This window comes from Lampris incognitus, chromosome 4 (assembly GCF_029633865.1).
Source record: "Lampris incognitus isolate fLamInc1 chromosome 4, fLamInc1.hap2, whole genome shotgun sequence".
Classification (NCBI taxonomy): domain Eukaryota; kingdom Metazoa; phylum Chordata; class Actinopteri; order Lampriformes; family Lampridae; genus Lampris; species Lampris incognitus.
This window is the reverse complement of record NC_079214.1, coordinates 40,821,761-40,843,567: the sequence shown is the minus strand read 5'-3', so window position 1 is coordinate 40,843,567 and position 21,807 is coordinate 40,821,761. Positions and strand designations below refer to the sequence as shown.

The 21,807-nt window shown below is 41.4% G+C and overlaps 1 protein-coding gene across 1 annotated transcript in view; it reads left to right on the top strand.

Annotated features, from left to right (window-relative positions):
* cdh8 (cadherin 8) overlaps positions 1-19,134 on the top strand; it is a 73,054-nt gene extending 53,920 nt beyond the window's left edge. The window contains exons 4-9 of the mRNA XM_056278136.1: positions 1,860-2,107; positions 11,613-11,749; positions 14,278-14,399; positions 15,128-15,242; positions 17,744-17,995; positions 18,641-19,134. Coding sequence (XP_056134111.1) covers positions 1,860-2,107; positions 11,613-11,749; positions 14,278-14,399; positions 15,128-15,242; positions 17,744-17,995; positions 18,641-19,134 — 1,368 coding nt within the window. The remainder of the gene's footprint in view (positions 1-1,859; positions 2,108-11,612; positions 11,750-14,277; positions 14,400-15,127; positions 15,243-17,743; positions 17,996-18,640) is intronic.
* The last annotated feature ends 2,673 nt before the right edge of the window (positions 19,135-21,807 follow it).

The window sequence follows — 21,807 nt, the reverse complement described above, 5'->3', positions numbered from 1 at the left end:
CCAGATCGGCAAAGGAGGTGGAGCAATGATCGGGACAGCTCGGAAGAGTGGGGTAATTGGCCAAGTACAATTGGGGAGAAAAAAGGCGGGGGAAAAAAACTAAACGTAAATACAAGTAAAGGTGTATCCTAAAAAGGTAGATTCTGTTAGTCGTTCTAGCAAAATAGTGTTGCTCTAAAAGAAAAAATATCCAATACAATAGGAAGAATAGTTCTGAGTTACTCTCGCCTGTGAAATTCCCGTAATTAACAATCAGCTCCCCTGTTTGTTTGTCTTTTTTTTGGTGCTAAATGACTTTCAACTAATATTTCATATAGAGAGATTCCTCTCTCCCAGCCCTCATTTCTTTGTAATCATTTTGACCATTCAGCCACAGCCTTGTATAGTCTCTCAGTCCACTACCCTCGGTATTAAAGTGAAATCCTTTGGAGCCCATGCTGGCTCCAGGTCCAGCCACTCTCCCTTCTCAGCACAGATGCCAATAACAGAGAGGAGGCAGAAGGGGGGAGTAAAAGGGGGAGGTCAATAATGAAAGTGTTCCAAATAGCTTCTCAGACCATGGAGGAGTGGGGTTTGGAGAGGCTGCAGGGATGTCACTCACTGTGCCGGTGACTTGATGCCAAGCATGTGGAGCTCAAAGCCCCACATCGCCTCACCATTCCCCAGCTGCTGCTGTGTCACAGCTGGGCCCCTCACCCTCTAGGCTGCTTATACTGCCCACAGCCTGCAGCACTGGCCCAGCCTAACCTAAGGGACCGATCCAGTCCCCCTCTCTCCCTCTTTCCCTTTTGAACTGAATACATTTTTTTTTTGTTCATCTCGCTCCTCTTGCTCCCTCTGTCTCCCCAAGCCAACCCTTATCCCCTCAAGCGGCAAGACCCAGTTTTGATTTCCCTATAAATCCTGGTTATGGAGCGTGGAAGTGCCTTGATCCCATTATTCTAGTAGTATGTGAGCTACCAGAGGTGATTCAGAATGAAATTGTGACAGTCTGGGGTGTCCTCAGAGATGCCAAGAGAGTGAAATTGTGACAACTTTTACATTTTGCAAATATTAATGATGAACCATCAATAAGAGAAATGCTGTGTAGCAGACACTGCCATCAGGGAGCAATTAACAGGATGTGTTCTCATATGTGCACAGTAACATCCCCTGTATGAAAGACTGTTTCGTTTTTTTGTTTTTTGTTTTTGGAAATTACACCTTGTGTTCAGATTCTTGAAAAAGCAGTTGATGTCATTCATTTGATGTAGGCTGATGGCGATAGCAATATGAAAGCCCCTGTAATTTGTTGTCAGTGAAACCATTAGCAGCAGGAATTGTGGGGTTTTTTTTCTTTTTCTTTTTTTTTTCACACTGACCGAGGCCTGAAAAGAAATATTTTTGGGTTGCACAAACAGGAAAATTACATTTCTCATGACTGATTAAAAAATTTAAGTCATACTATTTGCACCTGATACTGTTAAATAACTTATGAGCAGCTGTGTAAGGTTTTCTGGAACAGATGCCATGTGAGTAAAGCTAGGTATTACTATAACACACAATAAACATAAGCGTTTCGCTGGGGCTAAGTCGGGGTTATTGGTAACAATTCATGTTACCTCGACTTTGCTCATTGCAAAGATGCACATGGATTTTTCACCAAAGAGTCAAAGTTATCAAGACGGGATCCACACAATACTGGAGTAGATTTCGTTTCACTTTATTGAGTTTGATAGACATGTGCGGTAAACGAGCCAACATACAGTCAGGATAAACACCTTTTCATTGAGAAATGAACCATTTGTGGACTGCAGTGGACTATAACATGGCTGAGTTTCATGTGGACTCACCTTTTTTTCTTTTTCTCCCCGCTGCAGCCTCTAGACTTTGAGACCACCAACGCCTACACGTTAAGGGTGGAAGCCACCAACATCCGGTTTGAGCCCAACAGTGGGGGGCCGTTTAAAGATACAGCCACGGTGAAGATCGTGGTGGAAGACTCCGATGAGTCTCCCGTCTTCTCCAAGCCGGTGTACACGCTGGAGGTGAATGAGAATGCCCCAGTCGGTACTGTCATCGGGTCAGTCACTGCCAGGGACCCGGATGCCACTGGGAGCCTTGTCAGGTAATAGACCAGATGCAGTTGTTCACCATCTGCCCAAAAAAATATAACTTTTTTTCCCCATGTGCTAATTAAAGACATAATTAATCAGAGAACAAAAGAGAGGTGGTCAGAAGCCATCGACGGGAAGGTGAACGTTTGAATTTTCCTTGTAATCACAAAAAAATCTTTAGACAAGACATGTAATTCTCTGAAACAGGCTTTCAGTTGAATCTTTCACAGATCATAACAAGTTCTTCTTAATGAGAGGGTTGACCATGATATATAATTGCTCCATGCAATTATATATGTAACCTTTCAAGACAGCTGTGTCTGTGGTGTTGAGAAAGCCAGCTGACGATAACTCTGCTTTCCACAGAGGCCTACAGAGGTACTAAAAGTGGACACTGAGGAGGAAGCAGCACAACTTCTCTATTAGTGGGTGGCTGGCCCTGTGCTTTTCTCTGCTGGTGTGACTTAGAAATACCACAAGGGCACCTTGAGGATAGGTTATACAAGCAATTTCTCTCCCTCCATCTTGGCATTTCATTAATTCTCCAGTGACTCACCGAGCACACTCCCGGGGACAACACTCAACAGGTTGTGTGTAATTGTGCGGCGAGCATGGAGCAGGCTGGCTTTCATAGATTGGCTGTGGCATGAGCAGGGCTAGTTCATTTTGCTGCTGCTTCCCGCCAGCATTCTCATGTATAGCGATGAGATTGCCAAGCGGAACCAAGGCCTAAGGTTGCATGGTGTCCCTCCCCTGGTAAATTTCATGTATAATGACATCTTTTCTCTTCTTTGACCTCATTTCTTGTCACGGTCTCACTGTGTTTGTCGGTGATAGTCTGACTTCTTTGTCCTCTTTTTCAATATTGTTTATAATAATACCAGAGAAAATAAAAATAACACCACTTATTATTATCATTATTATTATTATTAACTGAATCCACTATTCAAATCATCTTTATGTTGTCCATAGCAGATTCAAGCACATTGCATTGTATTAAATCCGACCTTTCAGTGATGGCAAGCTGCTCTCTGAAACATGTAAATGACAAATTATCACAATCCCGGGAGTTTAAAGGCTGCTTTTTCTAAACCATGGATTAGAAACTAGTTTGGTTATCTTCTTTTGATTTATTCATCCCCTTCTGGGCCAAAATTATTCAAAATAAAAAATATTAATATTGTGCATAAAGGTGGCTAGTGTTTCTTTTTTTCTCCCCCACCTGATGTCTCTTCACTATCTCCTACAGGTGATTGTGTCTAAACTTCAGCCTTCTCTGGTAAATGATCTGCATTTTATAAAGCACTTTTCTAGCCGCAAAAGCCAGTCAAAGTGCTTTACAGTTAATTAATACCTCACATTCAGCCACACACACACACACACACACACACTGATGGCGGTGTCAGCCATGCAAGATAACAACCGACTCATATCGGGGGCAGTTAGGGCTTGGGTGTCTTGCTCAGGACACCTTGACATTTTTGCAAGGAGGAGCCGAGGATCAAACCGACAACCTTCCAGTTACCAGATGACCTGCTCTACCTCCTGAGCTGCTACCATCCCTCTCTCGGCATTTTGTTAAAACTCTGAATGTGTTGCAGTGGAGATGGGGTCAAAATAATCCCGAAGACTGCCCTCCTGAAGTCACTTACTGTGCCCTGTTGCAAATACTTACAACGTTCATTACGCTTTTCAAATAATTGACTGTGCAATTTTGTGCACTAGTTAAGCTATCCTCTGAACGGGTTTTAGCTCAAGGACATTGCAACTGTCGGGCAAAAGAAGTCTTGTGCAGTCTGAGACTGCCTTAGAAAATGTTCCCAACAGCTGCTGGATTTTATTTTTTTCCAGAGAAAGAAACATAAACTAGACACATTTAATCGCCTAATGAAATGTTACATTAGTAGTCTGCCAACTCCAGTGAAGCCACTGGTTACAGGAAAGAAAGGATTCTTCAAAGATAAGGGTGAAATTGGCCTGACGCACAACTAGCCATTTTGTTGGCAGTCTTTGATTTGTCACAGCAAATTGTCTTACCAAAATGTGTGATTTTTGTTTGAAGTCTAAATGTACATTTTTATCCCCTAAAGATCCTCAAGATGTGCATGATGTATCACAGATGTCAAGTGTTTTTTTGTCCTTTTTTGTTTTTTTGTTTTTGTTTTTTGTGGGGGAGTAGATGAAACCCACCATTGCCATAGAAGGCTTAATTTGCAACCAAGGCCATTTTCATTTTACATCCAACCAAGGTTTTGTGTTCCCCCTCCACAAAATGCTGCAGCCTAAATGCCTCTTACAATATTAGTGTTATAATATAAATAATGCCTCTTACAATATTAGTGTTATAATATAAAAATGCCTCTTACAATATTAGTGTTATAAATAAAGTGTAGTAATATAAATAATGCCTCTTACAATATTAATGTTATAATATAAATAAAGTGTTATAATATACACAATGCCTCTTACAATATTAGTGTGTAAATGATTCTCAAATCTTGATGAACGCAAGGACCCACAATGAGGCAAACAATTAGGATTTGACATTTAGGTTGTAGTTTTACATGGTAGGATGATTTCATATAGACCTCACCCAGGTGAAGCAACTAAATTAATTAAATGGATATCTGTTTTTTTTTTAGAAAGGCAGAGTCAAGTGTGCTGTTAAACTCCAAAACATAATGACCACCATAAGTATTAAACTCCTATGTGTTTCTTACTGATTTTTTCCCTTTACCATGTAGTGCAGTACATCGTCTCAGTCTTTACTGTTTGAAAAAACTTGTTCAGTTTGCAAGATTACTGATAAAAGACCATGCCGATTTTTAGCAATTTTTTCAAGAAACCCAAATGTAGCCTACAGAAGAAAATAATGATAATAATTCAGCCATGCATTTAACTGGCATTTAAAGAGTCATTTAACATTGGCAAATTATATGTGTTAGTTTCATGTATAGGGCAATAAAACCATATACCAACCAATCTTAAATCTTATGTTCCCTGACTATAATACAAGTCTGTCTCCGTTTTGATCGCCCCCCCTTCATCCTTCTCATGGTGTCTCTCTGCTCTTGGCATGCCCTCTCTCTCTCTCCCCGGCTATTCAGCAAAATGGGAAAGAAAAATGTCAGCGAAAAAAAGAAAAGAAATAAAAAGACAAGACAAGTTGTAGTTAACAGAGATGTTAACATGGTGGACTCATGATGGAGAGGTGGTAGGAGAGTAAAAACAGCAGCTCTAGACCAGACACCGTTCTGACCTCCACCATGTGAATAACCTCCTGAGTAATCCACTCCGATTAGAAAAGCCCCCCGTCTCCAACAGGCCCGACCAAACCAGCTGATGTCGAAATCACTCAGGGCTAGTAAAGGTCTGATGTCCACTGCACTCAGGAGAAAAACCAGCCCTCAGCTGTACTTAATGCACCTAGACAAACAAGATTTAGGGTGCACTCCACAAAATACTCTTTCAGCATTGCTCCACTCCAAATCCTTTGGTCTGCTCTGTTTCTACCTGAGTGACCACAAACAGTGAGGACGTGACATTTGGTATAGTGGGGGTGATGAATTCAGGTTGTTGGAGCAGTCTGTCTATGCCTTTTGTCTATATATCTGTACGTATTTGCTCTGTTTTTTTAGGACAAGCTTGACCCAGATCGTTATGCCAAAGGAAAAAAAAATGCATCACCGTATTGGGCAGCTCTAGATGACATTGATATCAATCAACTCTGAGAAGCCCCATCCCACCCTTTCTGAACCCAACACACACACACACAAGCTCACAGATCTGTCTGTCACACCAAATTGGTGGGGACATTACAATTGTGTCTGAAACATTTAAAATATGTTTAATTGGTTTTCTACTTACTTATTAACTGATTGACTGATTGATTTTTTTTGGCATTATTTAAGGTGTGAAACCAGTTTAATGACAGGGATGTACACTGTATTTTGTTTTAAAAATATGTCCCTGGGCTCCGCGGTGGTGTAGCGGTCTAAGCATCGGCTTGTGTCGATGCAGTTGCACCCTGGGAACAGGGGTTCGCGCCCCGGCTCGTCAGATCCGACTATGGCCGGACTAGATGAAGCAGCAATCATTGGCAACGCTGTCTTCGGGAGGGGGGCGGAGTCGGCTTGTGTTCGTCACGTGAATGCGTCTCTGTGTGTGTCGGAAAAAACAGTGGTTCGGCCTGGAGTCGCCTTGTCACGAAAGCGGGGAGGCGTCTCCTTCGAGACTGCCGGCCGGAGAGATGCAGTTGGCAAACTGCATCTCGAATTGGCCAATAGGGATCGATTGGCCACTAAATTGGGAGAAAAAAGGGAAAAATCAGAAATAAATTTATAAAAAAAAAATGTCCCGTCCTGTGACAATCATCAAAATCTAAGAAATGTTTTAAATTCAACATGTTTGATTTAGTATTTGTCTTTCTTCTTTTTTTTGTCTACTCACCTTTTTATTTTCTTTGACGTAAATGGAGGGAGCATAAAAGGTTCTTCCAGCCCAGTTTTACAGAAAAACTATTTCTAACCGTATACCCAAACTTAAACATCTCTAAACAAATAGTAGTAAAACAGATTTTCTGAGTGTATGTCCTCAACAACGTCCTTATTGGTCCATGCGTTGAAATGAATTGTACGTAGGTGGCAGGATCTGACTTGACATGGTAACATGTAGTGTTGTGAGAGCAGACATATAGAAATGCCCTTGTAAAGTCTGGACTGGTTGACATACATTGTATCAATGTGACACAACATTGACATTCAATACATTCCGAAACCTGCAAAATACGTTGTATACCAACATTGTGTCTATGGGACGGGATAAGGTGTAGTAAGGTGCATTGCCATTCCAGTAAAGAAAAGAAGGGCAAGGTTGCAAAGTTTGCTTTTTCTTTAGGTTTCACAATGCAGTTTTCTGCAGCTGAGAGCTGATGTGCTGCATATACCTGGAGACAGAAAATTTAGTTTTGAAATGAATAGAGACACGTCAGGTACGGCAGATGTTTATCACAAGGTTATCCCTGCACTTCCATCATTATCAGTTTGATTTCTATGCATTTGTTAGGGTCTCTTGCAGAAAAGTACACGGCCATGGGCAGCAACCTGAATAAAATGTGGCGTTACAACAAAACTGGTCAGCGTTCAGGGGACGGCGAAATTAGTTCTACATCTGTGATCCTCCCAGCTGAATTACTGACCTAATAACAAGCAGGAATGTCATGGAGGCATTTTGTTCTCTGCGGGAAGAAAAAAAAATGTTCTCAATCTTTTTACACCTTCTGCCCCCTTTCGCAAAACACACAGATACACACAAACCTGGCTTTGGCTTGTTCACAGTTGCGCACACGGAGACAAACAAACAAATGTCCTTCCATGGTTGTGTGACCTTTTTGTGACTCTTGCTGACTTCATGCCATACATCTAGAGGTCATATAGAGAAATTCCTTCGAGCACCTAACTGCTGGCTGCATCCCCCTGGAATTAATACTTTGTTACCAGGTTTAATCAGTGTCATTGAGTTTTTGCTCTGCCTCAGCGCAATAGTAAACCTCCGCCACCACATCACCGCCTGCCTGCCCTCAAGGTTGTAAGCAGTGTCATTTTGTTGACGTAAAATACGACGAAAAGACATTTCAGCAACGACCTTCTTTCCATGACAAAAGCGGGACAACAATGGAATCAATATTCACCTTTGCAAACAAAAGTTATGAGGGAATGTAGTGGCCATTCTTCATAGCTTTTGTTGACAGAGATGAGTTTTGATTTATTTTTTTTTGACATCTCGTTTTTGTCAGGTTGTTGGCTAACTTTTTATTCATTTTATGTTTTATTTTTTGGTAGTTTTTGTCAAGCGATTAACATGCTGGACGACTTGTCTGTGAATGTTCTCATTCATCCAGGTCATGGTTATCCAAAGGAGTTGAATCAAGCGCAACTGGACTTGGTATTTTGCATAAAAAACAAATTTGATCATGCCTGCTTAAAAACCTCTTTATCCAAATCCCAGTTTGAACCAATTGAACCAAAGTTTTTTTTTTTTTTTAGTTATCCGTTCATTTTCATTGAAGAAACATGGTCGGGGATGAATCTTTTCTATCTATTTTTCTATCAACAAAATCTTGTTCTCGAAGATGCCTCATCATTTCCATCCAGTTAAGTTTAGAAATTGGACAATATCACATTCCAAGTCTTTGCTGTTTGCTTTTGTGTTTTGAGACTTTCATCAATTGTCACACAGATTTTTTAATGACGGATGTTGTCAATTTAATTGGGTCACGTGTTGGCTACAAGCAATCTTTTTCTTTTTTCACAGCCGATATGTGTTGCATAGTTTAAGGGAATCTACATTGCTAAAACCTTTGGTTGCGAACTGCCTCTTTGTGATGGGATTTAGGTGTTGCATTGAGGTCACTCCAATGCCATTTAAATGGTTGTTGACGTAGGGGAAAACCTGAAAAGAAGCAACGCACAGGCATGCACAGACAAACAAACACAAACGCATGCACACTTGTGCACGGACATTACACACATACACATGCCTTCACATCACACTCAGGAAAACCACGCACGTACAACACTGGAGATAATTTTTTATTTGCTTTTAATTCTTTTCACATCACGTTGTCAGTTTGACTGACAGGTGGCAGAACATTTCAGGGTCTGTCTCTCCGCCTCCACGTGAAGCTGTCAGAGTTTGACTGGGATCCACTCAGTCTGCAGGAGAGAGGCCGCTCCCAGGTGGTTTGATGCTGTCTGCCTGTCTTGAAAGTGCTCTGCGTATGCACTGTGAGCGAGCGAGGGAGAGAGTCCTTGCGGACCTCTCTCAGCCCGGCGTCTGGAGGATTTTACACCATTTCATCTCAAAAATGGAAATGTCACGGCTCGGTACATCTCCCCAACAATTGGAATCTGGGCCAGTGGCTTATTTATTTAATTTCTCCCCGTCCTTGCATGAGCACCCCATCCCAACCTCCATATCTCATATAAATTGTTGTTTTTGTGATTTTGACTTTGTTTTATAGTGCTTTCGCTCTCTCTCTCTCGCTGTCTCTCTCTTCCTCTCTATTTCTCCCCCTACCTCTCTTTAATTCTTTGTTTGCTGCCTCATCCTTCCTCTTTTACCTTTATCTTTCCCACCTCCCTGTCTGTCTATTCCGTCTACACACACACACACACACACACACACACACTCTTTCTCCCATATAGTATAGACAGCAGGGGTGCTGTCAACAGGTCTGCACTGACAGGGATGAGCAGCTCCACTGTGAGATGGGATGAGACCCGGGGTTAGAAAGGGGACGGGGAAGGGAGACAAGGTGAGTGCAGCTCCTGGTTGTGAAGGGGTGGCTGTGGGCAAGACAGTCTGCAAGAAGAACCTCTGGGAATTGGATTGGGGGGATTGGATTAGAAACAGCTAGAGCACCAGTGAGACAGGAAAAAAAATCACTCACACTGAATAATGGTTTTAGGGAGAGTGGGAGAGCGATAGCAAGGAAAGAAGCGAGGGGAAAAAACAGATAGTGAAAGAGAAAGCCATAATGTTTAATGAAGTTAAAACATTTGTGCGTTCCTTGTTTAGAAGCTGGTGTAATTAGCTCGCATGAATCATTGGAACCATCTGTTTCGGATGACTGGGAAGTTTATGACAAGCACAAAAAATGTTGAATGAAATGACTTGAATCAAAGATGACCCAAAATGACAGATTCTCTTTTAGTCTGTTGTGTGAGCTTGTGCTGAAAATTGGTGCCATTAATGCTGTTACATGAAAAGTGATTCCACAGCTCCAAACAGAGTCTGAAAATTCACTTTAATGTCCATTCCAATTTCAAGTTTTTTGGAAAGCAGCACAACTCACTTTTGTATTTAAAAGTCTGAAAGAAGCCACCTCGTGTTTTGCCTCAAGTCAAAACAAAATGACACGGAGTGACCAAGTGCTGCTGTCTCATCCCTATTTTTTTTCCCATCCCCTTTTCATTCCAATTTGACAAATACAATTTCCCTGTTCTCCTGAGATCCCGCCCTTGTGCGACCCCTGCAGCATTTAGCAGGGCTTAGCTGAAACCAATTCACTTGCCAGCTGCACGGGGGACGTAACGCGCAGAGGCTGGCGCAATTTTCCCCAGATCTACCCACAGCTGTACGAGGTCCCCCTTAACCTGTAGGAGTTGCTTTGGAGAGTACGATGGAGGGACAAATTACCCTGCCAGCGCTCTTACCAACAGCACTGCCAACTGTGCTCTCTCCAACGCCCGGCCAAGCTGGAAGCAAAACTTGGGCTCAAACCGTGAACATCAGCATTGGGCCACTAGTGTAATAGTATGCTGCACCAACGTGATGCCCCTCATCCTTTTTATTCAATGCCCTCATGTTCCTTCTAATCAAGCAGACACACTTTGAGTTCATTTAAGATAAATGTGACATGATTGGAAGAATAGAATTTTTTTTATTTTTTCATTTTCCCCCCTTTTTCTCCCCAGTTGTACCCAGTCAATCACCCCACTCTTCTGAGCCATCCCGGTTGCTGCTCCACCCCCTCTGCCGATCCGGGGAGGGCTGCAGACTACCATATGCCTCCATGTGGAGTCGCCAGCTGCTTTCTTTCAACTGACAGTGAGGAGTTTCACCAGGGGGACGTAACACATTAATCCCCCCAGTCCCCCGAACAGGTTCCCCGACCGACCAGAGGAGGTGCTAGTGCAGCAACCAGGACACATACCCACATCTGGCCTCCCACCCGCAGACACGGCCAGTTGTATCTGTAGGGATGCCCGACCAAGCAGGAGGTAACACGGGGATTTGAACCGAAGATCCGTGTATTGCCAGGCAATGGAATAGATTGCTACATTACCTGGATGCCCCAATATATAGAAATTTTGCCAAATGGATCAGTTGACATGGTTCCTGGAGAACTTTAAATTGTATGCTGCCAGACTGACTAAGTGCTGACCCTGACCACAAGGCTAGCTTGGGATTTGGCTAGCAAAACAAAAGCTTTGTCTTTAGGCAAATACATACAGCATCTATCAATGCCACACATTACCAAGTGGTCAAAGTTCATCACCATTACATTCATTAAAATGCCACACCCCTTACCCCACAGCGATCAACACTTTGTGTTTAGAACATGGGTCTTCTGTGCAACACAAAGATGTCCTTACTCATTAACTCAGGGCCCTTGGGAGCCATTGCATGTTGTCAGTTCCGGAACAGGGTTAACATCCCATCTCATACCCTGTGGGGGGGAGGTGTCAAGACTATTAGAAGAGGAGGGCCCCTTGGACCTTATTGGGGTGTAATGCCCCCTGCTGCTCATGTGAAGGTTGTAATTACTCCACCGGTGATAATCATTGAGCTCCCATGGTTTTTAATGTGCATTAATCCACAGGTCCCTCTCTTGATGGATAAGGGCCCATTAACTAAAGATCCCGAAAGATTGTATAGGGTCCTTTGATGCCTTTTTGCACTGCTTTGCACATGACTTCATGTGAAATTTTTGATGATGGCTTGTTATGGCAGGTACCTCATCGATCGGCACACCGACCTAGAGAGGCAGTTCAATATCAATGTCGATGATGGGAGCATCACGCTAGCCAAACCGCTGGACCGTGAGACCCACATGTGGCACAATATCACAGTGACTGCCACCGAAGTCAGTAAGTACCAACTCCTAGGTCTGTACCTAGACCATCCCTGTGCACTTTGGTGTTAATGAATTGTTATTTCCTGTTTTCTGAGGATTAATCCACCGTGGTCAGCCATATGATGTTGGGAGTGGATTAAAAATGAGGCTTGCTAGCAACACCTGAATGTATTATCCTCAAATTCCTCTGAACAACTCCACAGCTTGATTCAGTCAAAGGAGCCACTGGCCCGCTGCACAAAATCCTTCCTGTAACAGTACAGTGCTTTGTAAACCCTCACGTTTATCCACTTCAAGAGTATGGCACAAACAATTAGTGTTTGAATTCACAGAGGCATTAACTATGTTAATTTGCTGACTTTTGATTGAATTAACCTCCTCAGTACTCATTTCGTGGAAGTGCATGAACATTAAGATGTATCAAATAAACTGTTAAAAAGACATGCGCCACAGTGGATTGCTCTAACGCCAGCATCCATTACAGATTAAAGAACATCTGTGAACCTCCAAACTCACTGACTTAGTAGAAAATCTTGCAGGCAGAGCTACAAACAACTCAAACCATATGTAAGACTTTATTTGCATACAGATTGTTTCAGGGGAGCTGTGTGTTGTGATAAAAATTAATGTGCCCCTTAAAGCTGTTGGAATAGAAACTGACACAGCTTGTAACTTTTTTCTCTTCTTCTGCTTCGTTTCTATCTTGTTCTCTCGCTCTGTCTGTCTGTCTCTGTCTTTTCTTAATAATAAAAAAAAAACATCAATCGCCAGAGAAAATAAAAGCAAAAAGCACAATCACAGCGTTCTGTCCCTGCAATATATCCAACACAATTTCCACCATCGTAGCAGTCAGTTGGAAAAATTGAATGTGTCTCGTTCGATAAGGTGTGTCTTGTCATGTCTTGCAGCCATACATTTAAACTGCTTTTTCATGCCCATTGGCAAAGTAACTATGGCTCAAGATAGTGGCATCTCTGAGCACACCTAATAGGAATTTGCCAAAACGAATATGGCAGTTTGCTATTCTTTACGGATGCAGAGGGGAAGCGAGTGTCTTCTCTGGCGTGAAAAGGAATAGATGTGTTCCCAATTCTATCCCAATGCCATTTGCCACCCAAACGGTGGCGCGTTCTGCCGCCTCGCACCGGTTGATATCTGACTAATCAGATTCTATTCCCCTGCCTGCTGCTGAGGGAAAGTCACTTTGGCACAGCGCTCTTACTCTCTTCTCTCTCTCTCTCTCTCTCTCTCTCTCCCTCCTTCGCCCCTACTCCATCCATCTGTCACTGTCTATCAGACTGTCAATTTCAACTCTCCTCTCCTGCTCCCTTCCTTGTGTGATAATAAGTCACCTTTGGGCATTGGCTTCTGTAGTATTTAATAGTTATGTTCACCACTTAATGCCCGATGATGATGAAAAAAAAACAAAACAACAGCAAAAAAAACCAAAAAAAAAACCAGTATAGCCTCAGGCAGTTGGACCTAACCTCTTTGCTCCTCACCTGTTGCTTCGTACAAATCAACAGGCGAGGATAAACAATTCAAATTTAAGAGTGGATCTGACCTGATCTGTCCAGAATTTCACATCTATTATACATTTCATATTTCATGGCCTCTTGACCCCGTGCTCTCAGATGCATTTGATTTCTAAACTGGCCTCACAAAATCTTCTGTAATAGATAGCAGCCTCACTGCTCAGCATATCTGGGGTCCAGTTAGAAATGTAAAAAAAAAGAAGCTTTTTAGCTTACTGTCAATCACATAGCCCATATATATATATATATATATATATATATATATATATATATATATATATATATATATATTCCTCTCATGAGATGAGAGCAGAGGCAGGTTGTGTGACTTCAAATGAACATCAGCTTTGTCATGGACAGAGGTGACACAGTGCTTTGGGGACCAAATTAATAGATGATTATTTTAAAAGTTGGCATTTGGGCCTCTGATTAATAAATACAAGCATTTACTAGGGCTCTCGAAAGGGACTGTCTATTACTGCTGTTTAATAACTCCCATCAAAACCTAATCCAATTAAACTGCCATTTATTGTCTTTTTAGACTTCAGCTGCCATTGACTCATTAATATGCATGTTTAAACCCTCATGTTTTAAACACTAGCATGTACAGGGATTTCAAAAGCATTTTAACTAGGCGATATTTATTTATTTATTTATTTATTTATTAGGTGTCTATGCTATTTTGCATTGATGCTAATGGCTCAAATTCAGATTGATGTGGCATCTGTCATGCTGTCAGTCAGAAGATGTGACAATATAAAAAGGGGAAAAAAGTTAGACAATGTACTTTGCATTTTATGTGCAGCTTTTTTTAATCAATGTTCTTCTTTTCTCCCCCATATCTTATCTATCTATCTATCTATCTATCTATCTATCTATCTATCTATCTATCTATCTATCTATCTATCTATCTATCTATCTATCTATCTATCTATCTATCTATCTATCTATCTATCTATCTATCTATCTATCTATCCATCTATCTATCTGTCTGTCTCTCTGTCAGAAAACCACAGTCAAATATCGAGGGCCATCGTAGCCATTACAGTAATGGACATTAATGACAATGCCCCAGTGTTTACCACAGAATACGAGACCTTTCTTTGTGAAAATGGAAAACCTGGACAGGTAAGGAAACAAAGACCCCATAGATCAAAAACACCATCTCTCTTTGTCTCTGTCTCTGTCTCTCTATCGTATTCTTGCTCACTCTCCCTGTCCTCCCCTGTAATGATTGGCTACTGTGAATTATAGCCTATTTATTTCAGTGGGAAAGCACGGAGGTGGGAGCATGGTCCTTTTTCCATACCACAGTCCTCCCTTGACACAGTGTGCGCAGAGTGAAGGGGAAATGAGAGCAGTCAGGATTGATCAGAGAGGATCATAATTCAAGAGTCTTTCATGTGCTCCTCCAGATGGCACAATGCTTTCTCTAGCCAAAAATCCTGGACAAGTACTTAGCATTCTCCTTCCCATCAATCGCCCTCATTCAGAAGACCTGTGCACAATAGGGAGCTTTACTGAAAGGGGAAAAAAAAGAAGTTTAAAAAGGAAAAGGGCCTGCAGGGCGTGAATTCTAATTTCCAATCAATCATAAAGACATACTGTGCGATAAGACCCATGATGACAGATTAACAGATAGAGCCAGGAGCCTGCAAGTGTGCCAGACTAGACAGGACCTCATTGATAATAATCTCCAACTCCAGGAGTGAATGAAACATATATTTCATCTGCTATGATCGAGCCAATGTTACATTGAGAGTTTTTGATAGGAGAAAAAGTAATGAATAGCCTGCCTCCACTGATGGCTTTGGGACCCTCCTCTGTGTGTCTTTGTGTCCCCGTCTTCAACACAGGTGATCCAGACTGTCAGTGCAGTGGACAAAGACGACCCAATTCAGGGCCATTATTTTGACTACCGCCTCGACTCAGAGCTGAACAACCCTAACTTCACCATTAAACATAACCAAGGTGAGAAACAAAAGAAAGTGGTGAAAATGAGCACTGGTGTGCTAAAAGTTACTGATGTTTTCGTAGATTTTACCTTTGGTGTCTCACTCTCATCCCGTAACCATACTGGAGATGAGGTCTGGTGGATGAATTTAGCCCACATTTAGCAGTTGTGAAATCGTCTGGACAACAGCTCCTCTTCACTTCCTGTACGTTTTGAGGCAAACTAAACGAATGAGATTCAAATGCCTTTTCTTGGTTGTCTCGCAGCTCAATGTAGAATGACTTCCTGGGAGCTGATGCCGCATGGCAGATGGCACTAAATTTACTTGCTAAGTACTATGATTAGCTTATTTGCATTTTTTTCCTTTTCTTTATTTCAGTTCCTCATCTCCTACCTCCTCTTCATAACTTGCACAGGAGAACCAGTGCTCATCCTGATGTTGTTTAATGTCTTCGGCTTAGAGCAAAGAACTTTCAGATGGTGTTGAGCGTCTGTTTTTGTAGCCAAGGCAGCAGGCTGGCTGGCATAGGCAATGCAACCCCTCACTGACAGAGAAAGAAATCTGGGAAAAGATAAGGACATCTAATGGACTCTCTTCTTTAACGATAATGAAAACCCGCCACCATGGAAACAAGTACATCAACTGGCAAATAATAAAATGCCATCATAAGAACACATTAGGGGCTGAGAAGAAAAACAAATGTGTTAAAAAGTAGCCCCAGTGTACTCCTAACTCATCATCACATCAGACAGTAAGGTTGCCAAAGGAAAAATCACATTTGTCTTTATCACTATGGAGAGAGGCTTTTTTTTTTTAGAAAAATTCAATTCACATTTTCACCATCATATTTTCATACTTTTGTGCAACAAATGACCAAAATTTCTCACAAGAACAAATTTGTCATATGCTTATCAAATTCAGGGATAATTTTTGTATTGCACAATGTGCAATGACTGACCAACACAAACTGCATCATAAATTCTAAACTAACTACAATGACCACTACAGTATTGCTAATGCGTAACTTCTCAGAATGAACCCCCCCACAACACATCAGCCTGCACTCTAGTCAATATATCTGTCTGAAACGGCAGCTGTGGGAGATACTCCAGCAAAGAGTGTCAGGCCCCCCGAGCCTGTTTGTGCCACTTTTTTTTGTGATAATGGGTCTAATTGAATGGATTGGAGCTGTTAAGAGGTTAGGAGTTGCCTGCATCAGTGGAGAGGATTTAGGCACATTGGATTTTGACTAGCTGTATGAAAAATGCTGAGTATTCTAACAATTTTGTTTAACGTATGTGGGGGTAACTTTATAAGGACTTAAACAAATAGGAAGGAACACAGATAATGTTAAGTTTTTATTTTATTCAAAAAATAATAAAAAGCATAGTAATGGCCAGGTTTTTCATTTTTCTTTGTGCATTGTATCTTCAACAGTCTCTTCATTTTCACTGTCATCAGTCTGTGACAAAATGAACCTTTATTTGCACTTTAATTGTGATGTTCAGTACTGTGATGCCCTGGTGCCTTCCTCGCATTAAATCTATAGTCAATTAATCTACATGGCTGTCTTACAGAGTCACAGTAGCCCCATGTGAAATGGTTAAACTTTAATTCCATTTATACCTCTGGTTGTTGCCGACAAATAATCAATTGCTCGCTAATTTAAGGACACGCCTTGATGCTTCAGTACGGTATCGTTGATGCTTCTAGTGAGGGATGCAAATGAAACAGGAGATGGTGGTATTCTCAAAGCACAGCACTATACTTTGTGGTAGCACTCATGAGAAACAGGAAATGAACCAATGTTCACACTGATAACAGACAATGCAAAATAAACAATTCCATTGGGAAGTGCTCCACCTTTTGATTAGGTATAGCCCAACAGTGGGGATTTTTCAACATGGCTCCTCTCTCCACATTGTATATCACAAGATCTATTTTCCCCAACATTTTGATAAGCCTGCAAGCTGAGAGGCAAAGGTTATACCATCAGAAATCTTGTACGTTTTCCATAAGATCAGCGGGAGAAGATTCTTATGGGAATGAAAGTGTTTGATAATGTGAGCAGGGTAAGGAGAGCCAGCTAATGAGCAGACAGCTTCACAGAAGTGTCATCAAAGAGCAGCTGGCAACTCTCTGGGACGACATGTGCCATCTTCTGAGCCACTACTGTTGCATGCCGTGGCCCCTTCATTTCCTCAGCTTTCAAAGGGGGTTGACAAACTCAGGTTCACTTTCCTACAGAATTCCCAAATTGGGCTGTGTTGAAAATGGGAAAGTGCCTAAAACATGTCAATAGCACGGGGGTGTTAGGGTGATGGCTGAGAAATTAGTTTACCCCTATGCTGTATTGATCTTTACATAGTTTAATCACAGAACCTTAATCTGTCACTATCATGCAATAATAATGCATTTTCAGGTTATCCTTGTGACAAAGAAACTAATATAAAAGCACAGTCTTTCATGTTTATACTTTTTAAATGTTGTATCTCTGGATTTACCTCTCCCTAACAGACAATTCAATAAGTGTACTAGCAAAGCATGATAGCTTCCGAAGACAGAAGCAGGAAAAGTACTTCCTACCAATCATTGTGACAGACAATGGGAATCCACCCATGAGCAGCACCTATACTTTGACCATCCGAGTCTGTGGATGTAGCAAAGAGGGTATTGTCCAGTCCTGCAACGTAGAGGCCTATGTCCTGCCTATTGGTCTCAGCATGGGAGCTCTCATTGCCATTTTGGCCTGCATCATACTGCTATTAGGTAAGCTATTTAAACTTCTTATTCAAACATAAAATATAACTATTACCACACAACAGGCTTTCAGACCTTGGTGTTACTTGTTCATATTGTACTAAGTTTATTCCAAATCATCAATTATGTGTCAAAGCAGGCATCTGGGTAGTGTGGAAGTCTATTCCGTTGCCTACCAACACAGAGATCGGCGTTTTGAATCCCCATGTTACCTTTGGCTTTAATCAGGTGTCCCTACAGACACAATTGGCTGTGTCTGCAGGTGGGAAGCTGGATGTGGGTATGTGTCCTGGTCGCTGCACTAGTGTCTCCTCTGGTCAGTCGGGGCACCTGTTCAGGGGGGAGGGGGAACAGCGTGATCCTCCCATGTGCTACGTCCCCCTGGCGAAACTCCTCACTGTCAGGTGAAAAGAAGCGGCTGGCGACACCACATGTATTGGAGGAGGCATGTGGTAGTCTGCAGCCCTCCCTGGATCAGCAGAGGGGATGGAGCAGTGACTGGGATGGCTCGGAAGAGTGGGGTAATTGGCCAAGTACAGTTGGGAAGAAAAAGGGCGGGGGGGGGGGGGGGAATAAAAAATGTGTCAAAGCATGGCCTTAATCTCTTTTTTTTGTTGCTTGTTTCTCCCCCCCCCCCGATTTTCCCTTGTACAGTTATTGTTGTACTTTTTGTGACCCTGAGAAGACACAAAAATGAGCCACTGATAATCAAGGACGATGAGGACGTGAGGGAAAACATCATCCGTTACGATGACGAGGGAGGAGGCGAGGAGGACACCGAAGCCTTTGACATCGCCACGCTGCAGAACCCGGATGGCATCAATGGTTACTTGCCACGCAAAGACATCAAGCCTGACCTGCAGTTCATGCCCAGGGCGGGCCAGCACTCAGGCCCTAATGGCGTGGATGTGGACGAGTTCATCAATGTGCGGCTGCACGAGGCAGACAATGACCCCACAGCACCGCCCTACGACTCCATCCAGATCTATGGGTATGAGGGCCGGGGATCGATCGCTGGCTCTCTCAGCTCATTGGAGACGGCATCATCGGACTCGGACCAGAACTATGACTACCTCAGAGAGTGGGGTCCACGCTTCAGAAGACTTGGGGAACTCTACTCAGTGGGTGAGAGTGATCGAGAGACTTGACCAACAATGGGGTAGAAAAAGACCCTTTTGTTGTTTTTTTTCTCTTTATTTTCTGTCCACATACTTGTGTATTAAAAACGCTAGGGGTTTGCTGGCTTTTAGAAACAGCTCTTTAAAAAGGAGAGGAAAAAAAAGTTAACAGAGGAGCCACCTTTTTGTATTCTTCTTAGAATAAGGTATAGCAGTCGTCATTCACTATGTCAAGCGCATTGTAATTGTTGAGCCAAACTTAACAATGTCTTTATTAGGAGATCTATGATTCTTGTGGAGTGTACCTTAGATTCCGTCGTGGAGTGTCTAGCAGTATTTTTGGGTGTTTGTCATTCGCTGTAACTGCCAGAGAGATAAAAAATCCTGGGATTACTGGTAGTTGCCCCGATGAAAGGAATGAAGGCTGTTGTTGGATTTTTCTGAAGTGCGCTCGGACTCTATGCTCCATGGACACCAAGCTGGACCACATAGGCTGCAGAGGAACTGTTGTTTCATATCTCCATGAGCCACCCAGCTAATCCGTGATCTGAAATAAAAATGAAAATGTTTTGAAGCAATATATGGTCCACATTATAATGATGAATGTATGTATGATTTGAAAACAAGAAAAAAAAGACAGAACACTAAAAAATATTGGCTTTAAGGTGAATTTGCTATCATTTGATATGTCCTTGGGTGGCCACATTTATAAACTATCAAAGCCTAGAAGGCTTGCTTTATACAACTCTTTGTATTTACATGCTACAGGTGAGGGTCGCAAGTGTTACTAGCCTATAAAAGACTGAAGCAAAGACAAAAAAATAGAAATGTAGAAACTTTGAGGCCTTCTTTTTACAGAAGCAGACATTAAATACAATTGTAATCAAATGTTTTTTGAGAACAAACGTGTTGGTTCTTCATTATTGTTCAATGAGTTTTTGTATAACTGTTCTTATAGAGTTTTTTTTTCCTGTGCTGAAGCTATGAAGTGAGTGTGTTTAGATTATTTCACATGCAGCTGTTTTTCCACGACTTGAACGCAATTCCATGAGTACCAAACCATAAAGATGCAGCTACAGCGGCTGATGACATAGCCTAGATGTACGCAAGAAAACATGAACTCTGAGTCGCCATGACAATACAGACTATCTAATTAAATGGGTTTGCAGTAATAGGACCTCTTTGACACATACTTATTGTGTGTAAATTGTACAACGTTATGTATTTTGATTTACAGCAAGTGACCATCTGAGCACAATGGCTGGAACAATATCCGAGTATGTGAATATACATATTTCCTCCTCCCCTTCCAAATATCAAATTTCATTTAGGAAATACAGATTGCATTAACCCCAGAAAATGAAGATACCAATAAAGGGCAATGTGCGTATTGTGCTTACATTGTATGATATAGACAAAAAAAGACATGTACTGTATATAGAGTTACTGCTAACGTCATTAGCTTTCGATGAGGTGGTAGGTTTTGTCTGCACGTTAGCTCTTGCACATGGTGAGAAACTTTAATGGCACTACAGCTGCGTGCATATTCAATTTGTACTGATACAGTATTATGGCAGTTCTCAGTAGACTAAACAATATATATGAAATAGTCCTACGTACATGCAGATCATATTTTCTACTGTGCTTTACTGCTTATAAATGTGTATGTTCAATTATTTACTCCCTGTCCTGTAATCTAAGATACCCTGTATTGTTTCCTACTTTGTGAAATATATTTTTATAAATATTGCTGAATGTGTGTGATTTTCTTATGTAGGTGAGACAGACGCCATCGCTGACAGTAAACAGTTGCATGTACACGATCAAAATCAAGGCACAACTGCACAAATGTGCAAAAAAAGTCAGTAGTCTTGACTTCCTAAAACTGGTTTTTATTAATTTTTTTAGCCACAAATATGTGATATGAGACCAGCAGCCCTGTCACATTAAAACATTTCCAATAATCCACTTCAATTATTTTGCATTATGTTTTTGATGAATGTTAAAGTCTTTAAATTGCCGTAAAAGTCATTTGGTAATAAGTCATTTGATAGTTTTCATGTCTTACCTGTTGTTGTTTTCTAAGAAAAAAATCAATCAGGAAACATTTTAGTTAACAGTGCACTATGGAGATTTTCGTTAGCAAGATTTATCTCTCAAGATAGAAAGACAGATGGAGAAAGAAAGAGAGAGAGAGAGAACTTTGTTGGCATAATGGCATATCACTGCTTTTTCTGTATCACATTTTAGAGAGCATGTGTTATTATTTTTGACAAATATAGTTTCCTTTTGAATTAATGCAACATAATTTGCATCCTATCAACGTCTACATCTCATCAAAGGAGAAAGAAGGAATAAAAAAAAGCACTTGAAGCCCACTGTGGTTCATCTCAATATGTTATTCCCAACTCGGAGGATATGTACCAAGGGAGATAAAAGTTTTGCATGAGAAAGGCCTTGATTAAATTAATTAGAATGGAATACATTGTATGGTGTTGTATCATCATAATACCCATTTGCCCTTCATTGTTTTACCAAACAAAGGAAGGGATTAGATGTAATGTAATTTTCTTTTTTATACAGATTTTACATTCATATTTTTCCTTTTCCATTTCTTTTTGAACATTAATTATGTTTGACACGATGGGAGCAGGAATTGAGGACCCAAATTCAGATGCGGTAACAGGTGAACCAAAAGGTTTA